The 23,966-nt window shown below is 40.5% G+C and overlaps 1 protein-coding gene across 2 annotated transcripts in view; it reads right to left on the bottom strand.

Moving 5' to 3' along the window:
• UTP25 (UTP25 small subunit processome component) overlaps positions 1–23,966 on the bottom strand; it is a 31,724-nt gene that overhangs the window by 4,408 nt on the left and 3,350 nt on the right. The window contains exons 4-12 of one of the 2 annotated variants that reach the window (XM_070043692.1): positions 22,754–22,924; positions 20,437–20,525; positions 18,318–18,728; positions 16,411–16,630; positions 9,099–9,301; positions 7,749–7,931; positions 7,500–7,612; positions 7,094–7,132; positions 6,530–6,775 (exon numbers count right to left, since the gene is read on the bottom strand). In XM_070043692.1, the coding sequence (XP_069899793.1) occupies positions 6,530–6,775; positions 7,094–7,132; positions 7,500–7,612; positions 7,749–7,931; positions 9,099–9,301; positions 16,411–16,630; positions 18,318–18,728; positions 20,437–20,525; positions 22,754–22,924 (1,675 nt within the window). The remainder of the gene's footprint in view (positions 1–6,529; positions 6,776–7,093; positions 7,133–7,499; positions 7,613–7,748; positions 7,932–9,098; positions 9,302–16,410; positions 16,631–18,317; positions 18,729–20,436; positions 20,526–22,753; positions 22,925–23,966) is intronic. The other variant, XM_030872927.3, reaches the window with a different exon arrangement.

Below are 23,966 nucleotides of genomic sequence, written 5' to 3'. Positions count from 1 at the left end.
AGACTAAATATTAGATGGTATTACTGCAGTAATGTCAAGTGGTATGTTAATGGTGTTGTGGTTAGATAAAAGAGTGTTGTTTTTAGGCTCTACAGGCTGAAAGATTTAGGAGTTAATAAGTGTCATGAAGCCTCCCGTAATTTACTCTCAAATGGTTCAGGAAGAAAAAATACGAGATGTGAGTGGAAAGAGAGAAGGAGAGACAGAGAATGTGGGTGCATGAGAATGTGGCAAAATGCTAACAGCTGGTGGAGTCTAAGTGGAAGGAGTTAGAGATGTTCACTGGGAGAGTCTTCACTGTCAAGAAAAGGCAAAGGGCACGTCTTTGAAATGAAATCTTCCCAAATAAAAAGTTGGAGTGGGGGCAACATATAGTAGAACTATATATATATTAACTTAAAAATACATCCATAACATACAAATATATACCTAAATGCTAACTTGTTTAAGATTTTTTTCAATAAGCACATAAAATATTCAAGATAAAAGAAAAAAATCCAAATGTGTCCACTGTGATCCCAATTTTGGTATCCTTTTTAAAATGCCTGTGTCTGTGCACGTGCACGTTTTTTACATTAAAAAGACAGGAAAGAAATACACCAAAATGGGTATTTATATCAATAAGATTATAGGTGATCCCTTTTTTTTTTTTTTTTGCAGTATGCGGGCCTCTCACTGTTGTGGCCTCTCCCGTTGCGGAGCACAGGCTCCAGACGCGCAAGCTCAAGACGCGCAGGCTCAACGGCCATGGCTCACGGGCCCAGCGGCTCCGCGGCATGTGGGATCTTCCCGGACTGGGGCACGAACCTGTGTCCCCTGCATCGGCAGGCAGACTCTCAACCACTGCGCCACCAGGGAAGCCCGGTGATCCCATTTTTTTAACCTAGATTTTCTAGGTTCTCTACAATAATTGTTTAATACTCTTATAATGAGAGTATTTTTAAAGCAAAATAAAACAACAAAACCAATTCCAATAGGTATTACATTTAAAAACCAAGAAAATCTCTCTTAGTACCAAATCGTCCACAGTAGAGACTAGGCATCTCCTGGAAATAAGAGAACGTGACCAGAACCCCTTCAGAGGGGCAGTTAGTACCAACTCCCATGATCTTCTGCACCTCTTCCCCTGCCTTCCTCCTCTCCTGTATGTGCTTTGGGTCTTCAGTGACCCCTACAAATATGGCATAACACTGTGACAGGACCTAAAACTAAGGACATTCCAGATGTCTATGTTATCTGACAACTGTTAAAGATAAATGAGGCACCCACAACTGACTTGCAAGGCTGGCTCCTGCATACAGTCTATAAAGACTAGGTCTGTTACTTCTACAACTGGGGTTCTCCCTGGGGCAGGGAACACTCAGAAACACCCCACTAGCGTTTCCCACCTCCAGAAATCCTACCTCCAGAGTTTCTGATTGCCCCCTGCTTAAGAATCCTCCTTCCTGTGCTAACCCACTGATAATGCTCAAAGAAAGAACTGTGAACTGTCCTCCCCTCAGGAGGGCCATCATGACCAAATGCCCATCCCATCCTAAGAATCTACTGGTTTCATCTCCCCAAAGAAAACAAATCCTCAGGTTGAAAGTTTTTTGCTAGCTCACAAACGAACTGCAATATGTCTAACACTGCCTACTTCCATAGAGAATATAAATACAGAATTTTAAAGCTGGATACTAAAGTTTAAAATACATGTACTTTTCCCAAGGTAAAATGAAAAAAATCAAATCACAAAGACACTGCAGATCAAAATACCCATCATCACCTTGGTGACCTCTCAAGCAAAAAAATCTATAGCTAGGAACTCTGAGATAATTGGCAGTTGTAGATTATCTCCATTCAACTTAAACACCCACTAACCTGGTCCAGGGTATAAAGCCAATGGCATGTGTTCGGTTTGTCTTTATAGTGACTTTGGGGACAAAACAGTTTGGTCAATAAATGAACAGTGTAAGACAGGAGACTGTCCTGCCTACTTAAGAGAAAGGGCTCCTTTGACATCATGCCCTCTCCTTGAAAAGCTGCTACTTGAGAGCAGTCCTCATCCCAGCTTACTTCACACTTGCTACAGACAATCACGCTGGGAAGTTTCCCAATCCATCCACTTCATTTAAAGGACTTGCTTTGATGTATCAAGCTTTTGGAAAACTAAGGGCTCATTAGACCTGCTGAGTGCAAACTCCCCCAAAATACCATTTCCAACATGAATGAAAACAACAACTCACTGGAACAAAGCAAATAATGATACCAGCAAGAAGGCATTCGTTAACACTCTTGGGCCAAACAGCCTTGTCTGGGTAGCCAAGAATGAAGCCCAGCAAACACAAATGTAGTCACTCCTCAACTCTCCACTAGCAGGTCATCTAGGCAGCAGAATACCCAAAGAAGTCATGTCACGCCAGCTTGCTGCGCTCCGGCAGGCTGCTGGATCCCTCCCTCCCCATCCTGGTAAGGAGAACGTTTCGGAGGAACACCATCCTAATATCGGCATGAACTAAAAGGCAGTGCAATGCCAAGGTGTATCATCTAATATGTTCCAAAGCCTAGAAGATTCAGGCTTAGATGTTAGGGATTCTCTGAGGAAACGTGCCCCTCATTAGCTTATAATTGAGAATCAATAAAACAGTAAAGTCAGAACTTAAACTCACTGGACATTATTGTGAATCAGGAAAGAAAAGGTTATAGGATGCAATTTCCAGTCTCTCTAGGTAAGAGCTTAAAAGGGGCTTTTACATTTGGCAGCAGAGAGAATTAGCAAAACAATAAAATAACCAAACTCTGGGGGCACAAAGGGCTGCAACTAATCCAAATAGTAACAGAAGGCTCAATATTACTAACACTCTAATTAGAATTAAAAAAAAGAAAAAGAAAAAAAAAGGTCAATACAACTTATTTTGTCAAAGGCATATGGTGGGGAAGCTAAGCAAACCCTGAAACCCTTAAATATTCAACTCTAAGCCTCTCACCTTTTTTTTTTTTTTTTAAACATCTTTATTGGAGCATAATTGCTTTACAATGGTATGTTAGTTTCAGCTTCACAACAAAATGAATCAGTTATATATATACATATGTTCCCATAGCTCTTCCTGCTTGCGTCACCCTCCCTCCCACCCTCCCTATCCCACCCCTCCAGGCGGTCACACAGCACCGAGCTGATCTCCCTGTGCTATGCGGCTGCTTCCCACTAGCTATCTACCTTACGTTTGGTAGTGTATACATGTCCATGCCTCTTTATTGCTTTGTCACCGTTTACCCTTCCCCCTCCCCATAGCCTCAAGTCCATTCTCTAGTAAGTCTGTGTCTTTATTCCTGTTTCACCCCTAGGTTTTTCATGACATTTTTTTTTTTCTTAAATTCCATATATATGTGTTAGCATACGGTATTTGTCTCTCTCTTTCTGACTTACTTCACTCTGTATGACAGACTCTAGGTCTATCCACCTCATTACAAATAGCTCAATTTCGTCTCTTTTTATGGCTGAGTAATATTCCATTGTATATATGTGCCACATCTTCTTTATCCATTCATCCGATGATGGACACTTAGGTTGTTTCCATCTCTGGGCTATTGTAAATAGAGCTGCAATGAACATTTTGGTACATGACTCTTTTTGAATTATCGTTTTCTCAGGGTATATGCCCAGTAGTGGGATTGCTGGGTCATATGGTAGTTCTATTTGTAGCTTTTTAAGGAACCTCCATACTGTTCTCCACAGTGGCTGTATCAATTTACATTCCCACCAACAGTGTAAGAGGGTTCCCTTTTCTCCACACCCTCTCCAGCATTTATTGTTTCTAGATTTTTTGATGATGGCCATTCTGACTGGTGTGAGATGATATCTCATTGTAGTTTTGATTTGCATTTCTCTAATGATTAGTGATGTTGAGCATTCTTTCATGTGTTTGTTGGCACTCTGTATATCTTCTTTGGAGAAATGTCTATTTAGGTCTTCTGCCCATTTTTGGATTGGGTTGTTTGTTCTTTTGTTATTAAGCTGCATGAGCTGCTTATAAATTTTGGAGATTAATCCTTTGTCAGTTGCTTCATTTGCAAATATTTTCTCCCATTCTGAGGGTTGTCTTTTGGTCTTCTTTATGGTTTCCTTTGCTGCGCAAAAGCTTTGAAGTTTCATTAGGTCCCATTTGTTTACTTTTGTTTTTATTTCCATTTCTCTAGGAGGTGGGTCAAAAAGGATCTTGCTGTGATTTATGTCATAGAGTGTTCTGCCTATGTTTTCCTCTAAGAGTTTGATAGTTTCTGGCCTTACATTTAGGTCTTTAATCCATTTTGAGCTTATTTTTGTGTATGGTGTTAGGGAGTGATCTAATCTCATACTTTTACATGTAGCTGTCCAGTTTTCCCAGCACCACTTATTGAATAGGCTGTCCTTTCTCCACTGTACATTTCTGCCTCCTTTGTCAAAGATAAGGTGACCATGTGCGTGGGTTTATCTCTGGGCTTTCTAGCCTGTTCCATTGATCTATCTTTCTGTTTTTGTGCCAGTACCATACTGTCTTGATGACTGTAGCTTTGTAGTATAGTCTGAAGTCAGGAAGCCTGATTCCTCCAGCTCCATTTTTCGTTCTCAAAATTGCTTTGGCTATTCGGGGTCTTTTGTGTTTCCATACAAATTGTGAGATTTTTTGTTCTAGTTCTGTGAAAAATGCCAGTGGTAGTTTCATAGGGATTGCATTGAATCTGTAGATTGCTTTGGGTAGTAGAGTCATTTTCACAATGTTGATTCTTCCAATCCAAGAACATGGTATATCTCTCCATCTATTTGTATCATTTTTAATTTCTTTCATCAGTGTCTTATAATTTTCTGCATACAGGTCTTTTGTCTCCTTAGGTAGGTTTATTCCTAGGTATTTTATTCTTTTTGTTGCAATGGTAAATGGGAGTGTTTTCTTGATTTCACTTTCAGATTTTTCATCCTTAGTGTATAGGAATGCCAGAGATTTCTGTGCATTAATTTTGTATCCTGCTACTTTATCAAATTCATTGATTAGCTCTAGTAGTTTTCTGGTAGCATCTTTAGGGTTCTGTATGTATAGTATCATGTCATCTGCAAACAGTGACAGCTTTACTTCTTCTTTTCCAATTTGGATTCCTTTTATTTCCTTTTCTTCTCTGATTGCTGTGGCTAAAACTTCCAAAACTATGTTGAATAAGAGTGGTGAGAGTGGGCAACCTTGTCTTGTTCCTGATCTTAGTGGAAATGCTTTCAGTTTTTCACCATTGAGGACGACGTTGGCTGTGGGTTTGTCATATATGGCCTTTATTATGTTGAGGAAAGTTCCCTCTATGCCTACTTTCTGCAGGGTTTTTATCATAAATGGGTGTTGAATTTTGTCAAAAGCTTTCTCTGCATCTATTGAGATGATCATATGGTTTTTCTCCTTCAATTTGTTAATATGGTGTATCACGTTGATTGATTTGCGTATATTGAAGAATCCTTGCATTCCTGGAATAAACCCCACTTGATCATGGTGTATGATCCGTTTAATGTGCTGTTGGATTCTGTTTGCTAGTATTTTGTTGAGGATCTTTGCATCTATGTTCATCAGTGATATTGGCCTGTAGTTTTCTTTCTTTGTGACATCTTTGTCTGGTTTTGGTATCAGGGTGATGGTGGCCTCGTAGAATGAGTTGGGGAGTGTTCCTCCCTCTGCTATATTTTGGAAGAGTCTGAGAAGGATAGGTGTTAGCTCTTCTCTAAATGTTTGATAGAATTCGCCTGTGAAGCCATCTGGTCCTGGGCTTTTGCTTGTTGGAAGATTTTTAATCACAGTTTCAATTTCAGTGCTTGTGATTGGTCTGTTCATATTTTCTATTTCTTCCTGATTCAGTCTTGGCAGGTTGTGCCTTTCTAAGAATTTGTCCATTTCTTCTAGGTTGTCCATTTTATTGGCATAGAGTTGCTTGTAGTAATCTCTCATGATCTTTTGTATTTCTGCAGTGTCAGTCGTTACTTCTCCTTTTTCATTTCTAATTCTATTGATTTAAGCCCCTCACCTTTTGCTTCTCATAAACTTCAAGGAGCCCCTTAGTCCTGGTTCTCCTTGGTGCAGAAGTTGTGTGTGCACTGCCTCAGGACAAATGAGAACTTTCTGAACACTGACACTGTACTCAACTTCCATCTCCACAGACCACACAGTCCCCAATGTTTCATCTGTGCTTCTGTGACAGGTTCCTCCCTTTCCTGTATTCAGCTGAGAGCTGCTCAACTCTGTAATGTCTTTCTTGAGGGGTATACCCACAGCTACAGGAGGTACCCTAAGTATGGACCCACTCCAGATCTATATACAGGTTATGCTGTAGTCACTCATTCGTTTCTACCACCTTTTCCAACAATGCCCATTTTGGAAGAAAACCAACCAACCAATCAAGAAAAGTCTGTCCAGCCCCCCAGACTCTGGCTTGTCTGCAGGAGGTGAAGCAAGGGAGGACTTTATAACACAGCAAAGCCCACCATGCACTTGGAAGCAGGCCCTCCAGAGAGGACACTTGAAACCTGGCCCTACTTTACCTTTTGTAGAAATGGAAGCGCTCTGTGAGGAGCAGGAACTGCTTCTCTCCTTGAAGGAAGAAGTGTCTGGCCCTGGAGACACCAGACTTCTGGGTGTACTCGCAGATATGAGTGAAGTTCAGGTCCTCCTTCTTGAAGTAATTTCGGAGACGCACAAAGTCAAAGTAGGAGGGGACATAGATAAGCGTGTGAGACATGACTGCATCACGATACTGAGGCAAAATCTTGTTGACGAAAAAGTTAAACCTGATTTGGAAAGGCAAAGGGCAAAGTCAGTGGTCTAGAGGTGAGCCATAGTGCCACTGCCGACTGCATGACCCTGGGCAAGTCACAATCTCCTTCTACCTCCCCTAAGAGGCCAACTTGGCCTACCTCATTGCAAAGAGATTATGTAAGGATAAAACTTGTTAAGCACATTAAAAAGCAAGTGCTAACACTATTCATCATGAAGAATAGATGTGATGCTGGTATATCCCAGAGAATTATTCTAGGAAGTACATAACTGTATCATTCATTCATTCAGGTGTCAATCAGTCAGTCAACAAATAATTACTGAACACCTACCATGTGTTAAGCACCATTCTGCTACCATGGGTCCCCTGACTAAACACAATGAGAAGACAGGGGAAAATTACATAGAGAATTAGAAAAACAGTTCTTGCCCTGAAGGGCTTAGAATTAAGTTGTTGACATGCGGCATTAAAAAATTAATGTAATTTTAAAATGCCACAGTCTAGGGGAAAGTACCCCTGATTTACTAACCCTGCCACTATTGGAACTAGGACAAGACACTACTTCTCTGGCCTTCAGTGTCCTCCTCTGTCAATGGCATGACTGGATTCAACTATCTCATTTCATTTTGTAAATGGTTAACTAATAAAGCCAACATGGAATACAATTCTAAATTTGAATGCCCAAGTAAAATCCCTCTCTGTGACCCCCAGGGGTCCAATGGGACAGGGGAGGGTACCTGGCATCAATCACTGAAGCTAGGTTTTCAGCTTCCATCCTCTGGAAGACATGTGGGAGCTGCACCAGGACATGACTGATGCAGCCTGTCATCGGGACGTTCCTCACAGCCACCTGCCAGGAGTCAGTGAGAACATTAGGAAGTGAGCTATCCCCATTGTTGACCAAATGCTATCCTCTCCTTCTGCCTCATGACCCAAACAATACACAATACTTCATGAAAATTCAGAGAAAGAAGGAGAGAACCCACCTGGCCTTGCACATTGACGCAGTACTTGTTGAATACAGAGTTGATCTGGGCATCCTGCAGGGCCCCAAACAGCAGCGTCTGACGATAGTACTTGGACCAATTATTGAGGCTCCACATGCGCACTCGAGAAAAGTCCACCCCATGTGAGTCCAAGGGCAGTAGGTTCATGTGGTTCATCAAATGCTTTGAGCAGAAATAATACTCTATTAATACTTATTGAACAATTACCTGTTGGGCATTGCTAACCTTTCTATAAGCCCATCATCTTATTTAACCCCATGAAGTACATACTATCATCTCCCAAATTACAAGAAAACAGGCTCAGATGGCTGAGTGACTTGCCCATAGTCAAGTGAACAAGAAGAAAGCTCAAACTGGCCACCTCGTGGATCTTTCAAAAAGGATCAAGATGCTACCTATACAGAATATTTCTTTTAAAGGAAATTCTGAAATGCCACTCTGGTCACTCTATAAGCAACTCAGTTCCAGATTTGGACAAGAAGGGAAATGACATGGAAAACAGAGCTGCTGTCCTTCCATGACTTAGTTCCCAACAATGTTAGAAAATTCCCTGAGTGACTACATGTGCCTTTTGCTCAAAATAAAGATGACTCAACCATCGACATGCCTTTTCTATTTTAATCATATTTTTACCTTGTAATGTATATTGAAGGGTCACAAGTACTATAAGATTATTCCCTACTTTATAAATAAGTACTCCCCTTTATTTGTCCCAAACTTACTCCAAGTCCTGGGGTTGCAGAAAAGGTAAATTCTCACATGCCTTAGAAAAATAAACCTATAGTTCTGTGATGAGGATTGTTCCAAAGCACAACCCTAAACCCCAAAACACTGCAGGGTATGTTGAGAGGGAGAAAAAAAATTACAGCACAAATTATAGTAGGGGGACAAAAACATCTTACATTTCTCTGCAAAGCATCACAAATTAAGAAACCATGAGCAATGTTTTCCCATCTCCACTGAAGAGAAGACCAAACAAAAGAGAACGAGCATAAATAGGAGGAACTATTTTAGATAAAAACATTCCTGGTGAGGAGGAATTTCAACCAACCAACCAACCAACCACACTAAACTGGTCTATTACTAGAAGCAACTTTTAAGGGGAAGAAATCTTTTCTGGAGATTTGAAAATGTTGACAAGAATTTTTATCTTTCTGGATACTTTACTGACCAACTTGTGGGTAGAAGAGGGGACAACATTTCCCATTTTCAAATTGGAAAATGTGGAATATTTCCATTTCCAAGCTGAGTTTTAATCTGGACTTTAATAACCATTTCAGACTCAAACCACTGAGCTTCTTGTCTGTAAATGTTAATGACCAGCATTACCAAGACATGCTCCCAGTTCTGCATCAGGTAAATGTCAGCTTGATCAATGATGAGAAGCTCAATAGAAGACAGAAAGTCAAAATCTCTCTTCTTCTCTCCTTCTCCACCAATGATGGTCCTCAAGCCCAGAGGAGAGGCAATGAGGATGTCTGACGAATAGAAGGGGGCATAAAGTCGGATGCTTCTCTGCAGTATTGCCACTCCTATACACAAAACAGCCAAGCACACATCAGTTCATAAGTCACCACCAAGCCATTAGCTTCCACCCTCTCAAACTGCAGCCTCCCCTTGTACCTTCCACATCTTCCCCTTTGCATATAATTGTGCTCAAACTGCTTTAATTATTAAAATCATCATCATCATCCCTCCTTTGCATCTACGGTCCCTTCTAGCTCCCACCCTCTTCTTTTCCTTCACTGGCAAACCTTCCAGAAAATTGTCTCTACTTTAAAATCTCCCACTCACTCCTTAATGCACTGCAATCTGCCTGAGTCTCAGGACACCACTGAAATGACTCTTGCTAAGGTCACCAACAGCTCTCAGTTCCCAATTCAATGGCACTTTAGTGTTTCTTGTCACGAACGCATAAGCACACCCTCCTTGAAATGTTCTTTTCCTTACCGGTGGTTTCCACGACTTTAACACTTACTTCTCCTATTACTGACCTGGTCCTTATCTATTTTTCCATATTCAAAGAGCTCTTCTACAAATCCCTGGATTCACCCACAAGTTCTCTTTCACTCTACATAAAGCTTTGGATAAATATATTCACTAATTATGGCTTTGACATTATCATCACAAAAATTTATATTTCCTGCCGACATCTCTCTCCTAAGCAACAAGTAGCAGTTTGTAGAGAGCCCAGATCATACGTGAAGGAGATTCACTTGCTAATCTTAAAGCACCTACCAGAGGGGCAGAAGCTGGCTGGGACTCTCTCTGGGGACAGAATGCTGGCAGATGCTACTTTTACAGGTTCCCTCTACCGTGATGGCACGGGTGGGTGCCGTTTTTTGCACTCTCACTCTAAGTTGCTAACAGTGGTGGTGGGTGAGTACCCCCACCCCACTTCCCTGCACTACTTGTGTGCAGCACTGACAAACATGGCCAACCAGCAGCCATGCCTACCCCATCTCATGCCACTTGCAGGACACGACCTGAGGCAACAAACGCATGCAGCCCACACAGGGGACACTCCTTGAGCACCAGGCTCAGGCAGATGGGGGTGGGACTGCATTTCTAGACTCCATGGGAGTGAAACAAACAGAGAGAGAATTTATAAGACAGCCAAGAACTAGGAAAAAGTTAAAAACACAGTTCATCTCCCACACAGGGCCACTCCTTCAAGACAGGGGGCAATAACTGTTTTGCATGATACATAGAAACAAACACAGAAAGTCAAGCAAAGTGAGGAAGCAGAGGAACATGTTCCAAATGAAGGAACAAGATAAAACCCCAGAAAAAATATTTAATGATAAAGAATTCAAAGTCATTGTCATAAAGTTGCTCATCAAACTTGGGAGATGAATGAACGAACACGGTGAGAAACTCAAGAAAGAGATAGAAAATATAAGAAAGTTCTGAACAGAACTCACACAGCTGAAGATTATAGTAATTGAACTGAAAAATACACTAGAGGGAATCAACAGCAGACTAGATGGTAGAAAAGAACAGATCAGTGACCTGGCAGACAAGGTAGTAGAAATCACCCCAACAGAACAGCAAAGAGAAAAAATATTTTAAAAATATGAGGACAGTTTAAGGGAACTGTGGGACAACATCAAGTGTACTATCATCGGTGTTAAGGGGTCACAGAAGAAGAGAGAGAAAGGGGTACTAACATCCACATTATAGGGGTCCCAGAAGGAGGACAGAGAGAAAGAAAGGGGCAGAAAACTTATCTGAAGAAATCATGGCTAAAAATGTCCCTAACCTGGTGAAGGAAACAGACATTCAGGTCCAGCAAGCACCAAGAGTCCCAAACAAAATGAACCCAAGGAGATTCATATCAAGACACATTATAATTAAAATGTCAAAAGTCAAAGGTAAAGAGGGAATCTTAAGCAGCAAGAGAAAAACAACTAATTATAGATAAGGGAATCCCCATAAGAATATCAGCTGATATTTCATCAGAAACTTTGTGGTCCAGAAGGAGATGGCATGATATGTTCGAATATGCTGAAAGGAAAAAAAACCTTCCAACAAAGAAGGAAGGAAATAATAAAAGCCAGATGAGAAATACTGAATAAATGAAACAGAGACAAAAAAAAAAAATCAGTGAAACTAAGAGCTGGTTCTGTGAAAAGATAAACAAAATTAACAAACCTTTAGCCAGACTCAATAAGAAAAAAAGAGAAGGGGCCCAAATAAAATAAGAAATGAAAGAGAAGTTATAACTGACACTACAGAAATACAAAGTATCATAAGAGACCACTATGAACAATTATACACCAAGTCAGATAACCTACAAGAAATACATAAATTCCTAGAAACACACAATCTTCTAAAACTGAATCATGAAGAAACAGAAAATGTGAATAGATCAATTACTAGTAATGTGATTGAACCAGTAATCAAAAAACTCCCCCAAAACAAAAGACCAGGACCAGAGAGCTTCACTGGTAAATTCTACGAAATATTTAAAGATTTAATACCTATCCTTCTCAAACATATTCCAAAAAACTGAAGAGGCAGAAACACTTCCAAACTCATTTTATGAGGCCAGCATAACCCTGATACTGAAACCAGACAGAAACACCACAAAAAAAGAAATGTACAGGCTACTATGCCTGATAAACATAGATGCAAAAATCCTTGACAAATTATTAGCAAACTGAATCCAACAATACATTAAAAGGACCATACACTATAATCAAGTAGAATTTATTCCAGGGATGCAAGGATGGGTTGACAAAGTGGGTACAGAGGGAATGTATCTCAACATAACAAAGGCATATACGATAAATCCACAGCTAACATCATATTCAGTGGTGAAAAGCTGAAAGCATTTCCTCTAAAATCAGGAACAAGACAAGGATGCACACTTCTGCCACTTTTATTCAACATAGTATTAGAAATCCTAGCCACAGCAGCTAGGCAAGAAAAAGAAATAAAAGATACCCAAATTGGAAAGGAGGAAGTAAAACTGACTATTTTCAGATGACATGATACTTTATGGAGAAAACCCTAAAGACTCCACCAAAAAACTGTCAGAACTAATAAATAAATTTAGTAATGTTGCAGGATACAGAATTAACAAAAATCTGTTGCATTTATATACATTAATAATGAACTATTAGAAAGAGAAATTAAGAAAACAATCCATTTACAATAGCATCAAAAAGAATAAAATACCTAGAAAAAAAATCTAACCAAGAAGGTAAAAAACTTGTACTTGGAAAACTACAAGGTATTGATGAAAGAAATTAAAGATGACACAAACATGCAAAAATACACCATGCTCATAGATTGGAAGATTTAGTACTGTTAAAATGTCCATACTGGACACCAAGGGGGGAAAGTGGTGGTGGGGGTGGGGGTGTGATGAATTGGGAGATTGGGACTGACATGTATATACTAATATGTATTAAATGGACAATAAGAACCTGCTGTATAAAAAAGTAAATAAAATTCAAAAATAACGTCCATACTACCCAAAGAAATCTACAGATTTAATGCAATCCTTATCAAAATACCCATGACATTTTTCATAAAACTAGAATAATTCTAAAATTTGCAGAGAGCTGCAAAGGACCCTGAATAGCCCAACTGATTATGAGAAAGAAGAGCAAAGCTGAAGGTATAACACTACCTGATTTTAAACTACACTACAAGTCTACAGTAATCAAAATTGTATGGTAATAGCATAAAAACAGACACAGTTCAACAGAACAGAATAGAGAGCCCAGAAATAAATCCATATTTATATGGTCAATTAATCTATGACAAAGGAGGCAAGAATATACAATGTGGAAAAGACAGTCTCATCAACAAATGGTGATGGGAAAACTAGACAGCTACATGCAAAAGAATGAAACTGGACCACTAGCTTACATCATCTACAAAAATCAACTCAAAATGGATTAAAGGGCTTCCCTGGTGGCACAGTGGTTGAGAGTCTGCCTGCCAATGCAGGGGACATGGGTTCGTGCCCCAGTCCAGGAAGATCCCACATGCTGCAGAGCGGCTAGGCCCATGAGCCATGGCTGCTGAGCCTGCACGTCCGGAGCCTGTGCTCCGCAATGGGAGAGGCCACAACATTGAGAGGCCCGCGTACTGCAAAAAAAAAAAAAAAAACCCAAACAATCCAATTAAAAAATAGCAGGGGACCTGAATAGACATTTTTCCAAAGAAGTCGTACTGATAGCCAACAGTCAAATGTAGAGATGTTCAACATCACTAATCATCAGGGAAATGCAAATCAAAATCACACTGAGAAATCAAAACTACAATGAGGTACCATCTCACACTGGTCAAAATGGCCATCATTAAAATGTCTACAAATAACAAATGCTGGAGAGGGTGTGTAGAGAAGGGAACCCTCCTACACTGTTGGTGGGAATGTAAGTTGGTGCAGTCACTATGGAAAACAGTATGGAGGTTCCTTGGAAAACTAAAAATATAATTACCATATGATCCAGCAATCCCACTCCTGGGCATATATCTGGACAAAACTATAATTCAACAAGATACATGCACCCCTATGTTCATAGCAGCACTATTCACAATAGCCAAGACATGGAAACAACCTAAATGTCCATTGACAGATGAATGGATAAAGATGTGATACATATATACAATGGAATACTACTCAGCCATAAAAAAGAACAAAATAATGCCATTTGGCAGCAACATGGATGCAACTACAGATTATCATACTAAGAGGAGTCAGTCAGAAAGAGAAAGACAAATACCATATGATATCACTTATATATGAAATCTAAAATATGGCACAAATGAACCTATCTACAAAATAGAAACAGACTCACAGACCTGTGGTTGCCAAGGTCAGGGGTGGGGAGAGAGAGATGGACTGAGAGTCTGGGGTTAGTTGATGCAAACTATTACATTTAGAATGGGAAAACAACAAGGTCCTACTGTATAGCACAGGGAACTATATCCAATCTCCTGGGATATGCCATAATGCAAAAGAATATAAAAAAGGATGTATATATGTGTATAACTGAGTCACTGCCATACAGCAGAAATTAGCACAACACTGTAAATCAACTATACCTACTCCAATTAAAAGAAAAAAGAAAAAGAAGAAGAAGAATGTATCAGGTGGCTAGTAAGTGCTGTGATCAAAATGAAATAATATAAAATGATAGGCTGTGATTTTGGAGTTATAAATTCTTATAGCCACCATGTATTATAAGTTGCTATTAACCAAAGCATAGAGAGAAAAAAAAAAACAATGAGATATCACCTCAAACCTGTCAGAATAGGTCTTATCAAAAAGACAAGAAATAACAAATGCTGGCAAAGATGTGGAGAAAAGGGAATCCTTGTGCATTGTTAGTGGAAATGTAAATTGATGCAGCCACGATGGAAAACAGTATGGATGTTCTTCAAAAATTAAAAATAGAACCACCATACAATTGAGCAATTCAGCTTCTGGGTGTTTATCCAAAGAAAAAAAAACACTAATTCAAAAAGATATATGCACTCCTACATTCACTGCAACATTTATAATAGCCAAGATATGGAATATGGAAGCAGCGTAAGTGTCCACAGATGATGAATGGATAAAGATGTGGTGTGCACGTGCACACGCACACACACACACACACACACACACACACACACACACACAGACACGCACAATGGAATATTACTGAGCCATAAATGAATGAAATCTTGCCATCTGTGACAACAAGGATAGACCTTGAGGGTATCACAGTAAGTGAAATAAGTCAGACAAAGACAAATATCAATAGCATGTGATTTCACTTAGATGTGGAATCTAAAAAACAAAACAAACAAAAAACCAGAGTGATAGATACAGAGAACAGACTGGTGGTTGCCAGAAGGGAGGGCGGGGTTGGAGGGTAGGCAAAATGGATGGGGGAGATCAGGAGGTATAAAACTTCCAGTTATAAAGTGAACAGGTCACAGGGATCCAATGTATGCCATGGGGAATATAGTCAATAATATTGCATTAACTTTGTATGGTGACAAATGGTAACTATACTTATTGTTGTGATAAGTTTGTAAAGTATAGACATTGAATCACTATGTTGTACACCTGAAACTAATATGTCAATTATATATAACAATTAAACAAAAGACTGACTTACCAGCTGCTTGTTGGCCACCTGCATATGTTCAAAACTAACCATAAGCTCTCATCCCCTTGCACTGCACACTCCAGCCATGCTACAGCCTCTGAATCTTAGGTCTATTTGGTTTATTCGCCCTGATGCCTCCACACATGCAGTTTCCTGTCTGAAACTTTTTCTTCCACTCTCATCACCACACTTTGTACCTGGCTAAATCCTACTCAGGTTTCAACTTAGTATGGAAGGTACCTCCAACAGAAGGCCTTCCCTAACAGTCCTGTGCCCATTTTGAGTAAGGATATTTGCTTTAAATACTTTAAATAGAACACCCACTATCCTCTAACCATAACACATCTCATCCCATACTGTCTTATTTGTCTTAAGGCTGGACTTCTTTAACAGTAACTTTTAATACCATGTCTCCAGCTTCTTAACAGTGCCTGGCACATAGTAGATGCTTAATAATTGGTAAATGGGCATACGTGACTAAAAATATTTTCCAGGAACTTTTTCAATGTACAACCAGCCAAGTACATGGGAGCTGAATGACAGACAAGCAAAAATGTGCAAAGCTGGGTGGGAGTCAGTAAGTACAGAGTGGAGATAATTCAGATGTGGGCACTCCACATGGCAGGCAGGAGGGAAGTCCATTATGTACAGATGATCTAGTTTATTCATCTTCCCCAGACTGACCCACCCAGCCCCATCACCTCCAACTCCCCCAAGAACCCCTGTAGCATTGACCATGAGCTACCAGCTATAGGCATGCTGAGACATTTGTTATAAACATGCATGTGCCTTTCATACATGCCTTCACAGACACTCCATCCCATTAGCCGAGTATGTACCCCATTAGCCAAGGCAAGACTCTCCCCTGGCAGACGAGTCGTCTCAAATGCATCCTGGTTCTGCTAGGAGGCTGAGTCAGTGACCCTCTGAAGGAATGCCTAATTCCAGGCTTCTAGCTTCCAGCTATGCGCACCTCACACCTCAGGTCCCTCAGGGTCTCAGTTTTGACAAGGAGGAATTACCAGTCCTGAAGTGGTCATCGATGTTGCCAACAAATACAGCTTCATAATCCTCAGGCCTCTTCAGGTTGGGTGGTCTCTCCTCGGGATCTGAGCCATACTCTCCATTAAACCTCTTTTTGTTGCTTACAGTTATTTTCTTCTTGCTGTCGCCCTCAAGAAGACTGATGAAGAGCTGTACCACCCGCAAAGCAGCTTCCCGGAATGGCACCACTATCAGCACCTGTGGAGGGAGTGATGGGCAGCCTTGGACGGGCAAGGGGAAGGAAGGACAGCTCGAGGTGAGCCTGCTGAGGACCTAAGGAGCCCTCTGTTCCGCAGCCCCTGGCCAAGGACCACATCCGTGTCACCCTCTTTACACAGGACCTGGCTCAGTACTGAAGGCTGAGCATCTTTCCGACCCACAGCACCATGTCCTATGGACTTCAATCTCATGGCTCCTTGCGGGGGGGGCAATTCTTAAGCAGAACGTAGAAATACTTTTTGAGGTTAAGTCAATGCCTTTAACAGAGGTGTCCATTAGCAAAAACTCAAGGGCATAAACACACAAAGGTCTTTCAGGACAAGAAATGTTACTCATTTCTGTCTCCCACAGAACTAAGTTCAGTATTTTGATCCGTAAGACCCAAGGAATATGCTGAACAAATGAATTAGATGTATTAAGTAGAGAATAAAGCTAGTAAGGAAAGGACTAAAACATCATTACTTTTCTAGTACATTTCCTAGTATATTTTTCAGAAATGATAAACGATTTCTGAAATAAGATCATATTTCAATGGGAAATATAGGATTCAGTTTTCCAAACATTTCCAAAAGTGCTTAATTTTAACTGTTGAGGTAAAAACCCAGAAGATGCTTAACAAATGATTAACTTCTAACTACCCTTGTGTAAACAATACAATCAATGGATATAACCCCAGTCAGATCAGGCAATTCACCAAATTCTGAATGTGATTCATGGGTAATCTACCTCATATTCTATTTTGCAATTCTAAATGGAAACAGATAATCTTATTATCCTGATGTTCAAGATTCTGAGGTAGTTTCCCAGAAGGGCAACCAGCACAGCCAGATGGGTGTAGTGATTCAGTTTGGTACAGTGCAGGGATGATGGATCAGTTTTGAAGAGGGCCAAGTTACTGTCCCGGCTGTCACACTAAGTAAGTGTCTAGGCTTTGGTTTCCCCAACTATCAAACAAGAGGGTTGGACTAAGAAATCTCTAAGAGCCATATCAGTATTAAAATCCTAAAATCCTATTAAGCTCAATGAGAAGAATCTAAGAAGATGAGGCTTCTTCAATATAGACACAGAGGCTAAGGGGTAAGGGGGTATGGGCGGCACAGTATCTAGCTCCAGGACATCATGAAAAATGTAGACAGAATTAAAAGATGTAAGCCCCCAATCCACTGGAGCTTAGGCTTATGAGCCCACATAAATGTAATCATCACTTTAAGCAGCAATAATGATACAATGCAAAAATAGGGATTTTGTTTTCCAAGGTTTACATATTTATGTGGCTTAGTGAAGAGAGTCCTTGGTCTCTGTCCACATGTGTAATAAGTAGGGATTGAATAAAAGGCTCCTTAAGGTCCCATCCAGCTCTGACAATCACAAAGAAGAGATTTACAGTGGAGTGTTACTTATGTACGATCAGGGTTTATCTTTAAGGAGAGAATTATCATGGAGGTACCTCCATGTTTCCAGTTTCCAGTTAGATCTGCTGTTAGAGACAGTCCACTGAGCTGTCTGCAGCACTGCTCTGACATTACCTGGCCCATCTAATATGCTCATTCTTGGACTCATTCATTATTCCAATCATTAAAACATCTGAGAACCTGCTAAGTGCCAGGACCTATATGTTAGTGCCTTACAGCCTCCTTGAGGGCAAAGTTCTGCTGCTGCCACTCACCTTGGGCCTCGTTAGCCCTTGGTCCCTGAAGTCATCATCATCACCCACCCCAAGTTTCTGGCTTCGGCATCTGCTGTTGTTGGCAAGCACCTGGGCATTGGCTTTGAGGACGTGATTTATCACATGCAGGCAGTACACGTGGCGGATCTCTTCCCCATTCTTCAGGGCAGTCCTTTCTGGGTAGAATAGGTCCCGGTAAGAATTCATAATTAAGAAGAGCTCTTTCTGGAGGGGTGTGAAGGGGCTACTTGAATTTGGGGGGCCAGAGAGGAACTGGCTGTTGGTCTTGATCCAGGTGGATTCCAGAGGCTTCTGGAGATGAAGTGACTTTAAGTCAATGTCCTTTGGGGGTTTAAAGGTTTCCAACTGTTGAAACCTGGATGAAAAGACAAGCTGGCCCAGGATGGGCCACTGTGGGAGAAATGATCAAGAACTAAGTTAGAAATGAATTATAGTACCTTACATTCATATAGTGCTTTATAATTTACCAAGGCCTTTCACAACTTACAGATCCTCTCACTTTATCCTCACAACAACCTTACAAGGTAAACACTATAATGCTCTTCTTGCAGTTTAGGAAATGCTGAGATTCAGAGGTTATAGGAGTCAGACAAACAGGGGAGAACAGAGCTAAGGGTTAGAGCCCAAGGTTTCTGACTTTAGAAACTTTGTGAGCTCTTCACTAGATCAGTGGGTCACAAACTGTCCTGTGGACCACACTGTAGGAAGTCAAAATTTACTCTAGACAAAAGAAAAGGGGGCCTGACGGTCAAATAACTTCGGTAAACACCACAAAACCTAATCCCCCTCAGGAAGAGTCACATGAAGATCAGACACTAAAGGTTCTGCTGAGTCCTGTAACAAGGACTCTGTTCCACTTCGTTTGACCCAGAGTTTTCCAAATTTACTTGGATATAGAACAAGGTTTTTGTTGTTGTTTTGGATTTTTTTTTTGGGGGGAGACATATATTAGAATCGTAAAGAATAATATTTTGTGGAATACCAGTCTGGGAATTTTTGCACTGTAACAAAACTGCTGATCTTAGCAATAAAGAAAGGATGACCTCTGCAATAAAAAAGAATTAACTATTGATATATGCCAACAACTGGGTGAATCTCCAGGGAATTATGCTGTGTGAAAAAAGCCAACCTGTATGATTTTATTTATATAACGCTTTTGAAATAACAAAATTATACAAATGGAGAACAGATTAGTGGTTACCAAGGGTTAGGAATGGGGGAAGGGAGGTGGGTGTGGTTATAAAATGGCACCAGCGAAGAGGAGGGATCTTTGGTGCTGGAAATGCTCTGTATGTTGACTGTGGTGGTGGCCAGGGCAACCTACACGTGATAAAACAGTACAGAACTAAATAACACAAAGGAGCAGGAGCAAAAGTGAGGAAATCTGAATAAGACAGGTAGATTGTATCAGTGGAAATTTCCTACTTGTGATATTGTACTACAGTTTTGTAAGATGCTACCACTGGGGGAAACCGGGCAAAGGGCACATGGGATACCTTTGTATTATTTCTTACAACTGCATCTATAATTATTATCTCAATAAAAATTTCAATGAAACAAGGAAACAAGGATGACCAATTCTTATGAATAGCATCAGTGGTGAAAAAAAAAATCACCAAAAAAAGAAGCAAAAACTGCTCCATACTGAATAATTTAGGTGTGAACTTATCTCAGATATTTCAAACAAATGAACAGCAGTAGCTACTGTTTGACTGAACACTTTGTATGTATCTTCTAGTAAAATAAATTACTTTATTTTGATGCAGGCATTACTGTCCCCCTCTAACAGATGAGAACAGTGAAGATTAAAAAGGTAGATTAACTTGCCTTAGGTCATGAGATAGCCCCTTGAAGACGTTGGTCTAAACCCTGGTGTACCTGTCTCCAAAGCATTCTTATCTTATTGGTCCCCACCTTCCAGCTTCCCAGTGCCTTTGCTAGCTATGTCTGTGCCTTACTGGGCTCTTCCAGTCTTCCTCTGTCTTGCTCCCTATCAAGCCATCTGCCACGGGTGTGTATCATACATTCAGGGAGACCACTAAAACCCAAGACCACTGCTTTTCTCCATTTGTGACTGTGATGATGGAACAATGCTTACTTTTAGCTGGTGGGTAGTTTTGGGATTTGTGGCAACAGCCTGGATTTCTTTTTCTTTCAGTTCTTTGTTTACATGTTGTGCAAATGGATCTAATTCAGAAATAAAGAATATTAGAACACTTAGAGCAAATGACAGGGATTTTCCAGTCTTCCCCTGTGAATGACATCCTGTTTTCATGATGTTAACTCATCTTTTTCCCCATCAACTTTCCCCATCATTTATCCCAGTCCAGAGCTTAAAAGTTTCTGACAGGTTCATCTCCCTAAAGCATTTCTTTAATCACATTATTCCCCAGCTAAAAAACCTTTGAAGAAACGTCTCGGTCTGAAATTCAACATACACCTCTAACCTACCTCTCTAATGTAATTTTTGAATTACATGGCTCTCAAATTCTTCTGCCACTGTGGCTTTCCTTCCTTTAACTGAAAATTCTATTCTCTGGTTCACCACATTTCTATATATCCAAATAGTATCAGTTGAATGTTACCCCCTATTGTGATAGCTATACCCCCTATAGCTATCACAATAAATAGCTATTTCCCAGGAGCCTACTGTGTCAGGCACAGTTCTGGCTCCAAAGAAGCCATCTCTGGTCCCCTATAGACAGTCATCACTTTCTCTCAAGTGCCCCACCCTGCCCTCAGTTATCCACACCAACACATATATGTGCATGTCCTACCTCACCTAACTAGACTGCAAGATCCCTGAGGGCAGATTCCATGTCTGATTTAACCTGCACTGGAAGACAAATATAAATGCTCAACACTCAACTGAGGTGAACAAATGATCAAAATGGTAGGGTCATTGCTCAGGGTATCAGTGCTCTGCGCTGGCCACCCAATCTTCTCTTCCAGTCCCACTCATGTAAGAAGCAAAGTTAAATGACTCATTCAAGGACCCAGGTAGTAAAACTTCAAATGCAGTGCACCTTACATTAAGACCTAAGATAAAGGTGAACAATAGGAAATAAGAATTCTAGGTAATAATATATCAGTACAGACCAAACAACCAGAGAAACTTCAGGATAGTCAAGCTTCCTAGTGTTTCCTCCAGGTTTTTTTTTTTTTAAGTTTTTTTGAGTTCAGAATGCAGTTTGTGCCCAAATTCTACCTGCTACTTCTTCCTCTTGTCTAGAATAGCTAACAGAACCAAAGGAGGATTAAAATTTCAACTTCAATGGCACAGCTGGTTGAAGAATGGCACTGGGACCAAAAAAAAGGCAGTCAGGACACAGAATGAGACCAACCTGACTCGCCCACCCAGGCACAGGCTAAGACACAGGGATCTGAGAGACAGCAGAGCCCTGTCTCAGCCTACCAGAGGCTTGTCTAAGTGACAGTCATGGGGACAGAGGCATGGCCCAGAGTGTTCTGTATCTTGACTTTGGCGGTGACAATATAGATATACACATCTGTCAAAACTTATCGAATTACATACTTAAAAAGGGTACACCTTGTTGAATGTAATTCATACCTCATTAAAGTTGATTTTAAAGTTAAATTAAAAAGTCACCTATGGGGACTTCCCCAGTGGCAGAGTGGTTAAGAATCCGCCTGCCAATGCAGGGGACACGGGTTCGAGCCCTAGTCTGGGAAGATCCCACATGCCGCGGAGCAACTAAGCCCGTGAGCCACAACTACAGAGCCTGCGCTCTAGAGCCCGCGAGCCACAACTACTGAGCCTGTGTGTCACAACTGCTGAGCCCGCGTGTCACAACTGCTGAAGCCCGCGTGCCTACAGCCTGTGCTCCACAACAAGAGAAGCCACCACAGCGAGAAGCCTGCCCACTGCCACAAAGACCCAATGCAGCCAAAAATAAAGAGAGAGACTGGGGAGACAGGGTGGAGCTTTCTGGCTTCTGAGGTGCTTCCTGGTAATAAGGACCAATCAGATTAGCCACTGCCGGGTCTCACAAATCTGGAAAATTACTGCTCCAATGAGGAAGAGCAAGTGAAGGATAGAGAGAAAATTGCAAAGTACTTTTCTCCTCTTTCTCTCCCTTCCCTGCTTGGGGAAAAAAATCAGAAGTCTTCCCCTGACTCCAGCTGTGGATGTGAGCTTTGGGGAACTGGCCTTCCCTGCTATCATTCTTCAACTGTTTGTTCTCCTGAACAGCCGCGCCCACTCCCAACACTGCCTAACCCTGAAAAACACAAAAGATCTTGGAGAAGCATTTCTTTCCAGCTCTACATCTCGCTGCTAAACTATCTGTTTCTATTACTGCTCATTCCAATAACAGGAGATTTAACAGGTATTAGACCACAACCACCCATACTAAGCACCAGCTGAATTCAAACATCACGAGCTGTGCTGTGACCTTGTAATGCTTTCAGAGAACAGTTGCCTTCTCTTTCCTCTTCGAGAAAGTTGGTTTCTAGGCTGAAGAGTGACTCATGTTTTGCATCTGTAAACTCCTCTGGGGATTCCTCTAATGTGCCAGGTGGCCCGTGCCCATCTTTTCCCTTAGGGTCAGCAGGTAAGGCCGCATCTGCAGTTTTGATAAAACATTTTGTGAAATTATTTACTACTCATAAATATAATTACACTTCTGTTGACAAATGAAATCGAATTCCTTAGGCTATCATTTACTTTTAAGCAAATTCAGGTAGAAGACATAAGTTTCAAAATTGAGCTTGACTACTGACCCAGTACATGTAAAGATGTTCAAATCAGCGTTGATATAACAAATAACTAGAAAAAAAATGATTTCGTCATTTCTATCGATGGGGTACTAATTAAATTACCACATATTATTTACAATGAAATACTATGTGATTAAGCTAATGTGAACCCACAGTTACACACGTTATATTATTAAAGAAAAAAGTAAGTTACAGAAATGTACAAGACCATTATGCACATACACACAAATATATGTAGATACTTGTATTCACTCATATCCATAAAAATGTAGTCTGGAAGGTTCTATAAAATGTTAAAGGTGTTCATCTCAGGGTGGAGGAGATATACGTTAACTATATTACCCTCTTAAATTTTACAGTAAATATATATTACTTTTATAATTAAAAAAAACAAACTTTTCATTTTTAAAAACCCAAAACATGAAAGAAAACTGGAAAACCAACAAAATTAAACAAAAAAACCCCTAAGTCTGAGGCAACGAGTTTTTTATCCCAGTACAAGTGATAAATTAAAATACTAAGAATGGTGTGTGACACCTTAAAGTATAGAAAAAAATACAGTAATGCAAATAGGCATTAAGATAATAGGATATAAAAAGTTACCCAGATATATTCAGACAATGGACTACTATTCCAGTAATAAAAGAAATGAATTACTAACATGAACTACGCGGATGAGTCACAACATGAGGAGCCAAAGAAGCCACACGCAAAAGGGTACTTATTGTATGCTTCCATTCATATGAATTTCTAGAATAGGAAACACTAATACATACAGAAAGAAAGATGTCAGTGGTTGCCTGATGCCAGGCCTGGGAAACTGACTGTAAAAGGACAAGAAGGAACCTTTTGTAAGTATTGGAAGTGTTCTGTATCTTGACTTTGGTG

This window comes from Globicephala melas, chromosome 1 (assembly GCF_963455315.2).
Source record: "Globicephala melas chromosome 1, mGloMel1.2, whole genome shotgun sequence".
NCBI lineage: Eukaryota > Metazoa > Chordata > Mammalia > Artiodactyla > Delphinidae > Globicephala > Globicephala melas.
Note: the sequence above shows the minus strand (reverse complement) of the source record. Positions and strands in the feature narration are given on the sequence as shown.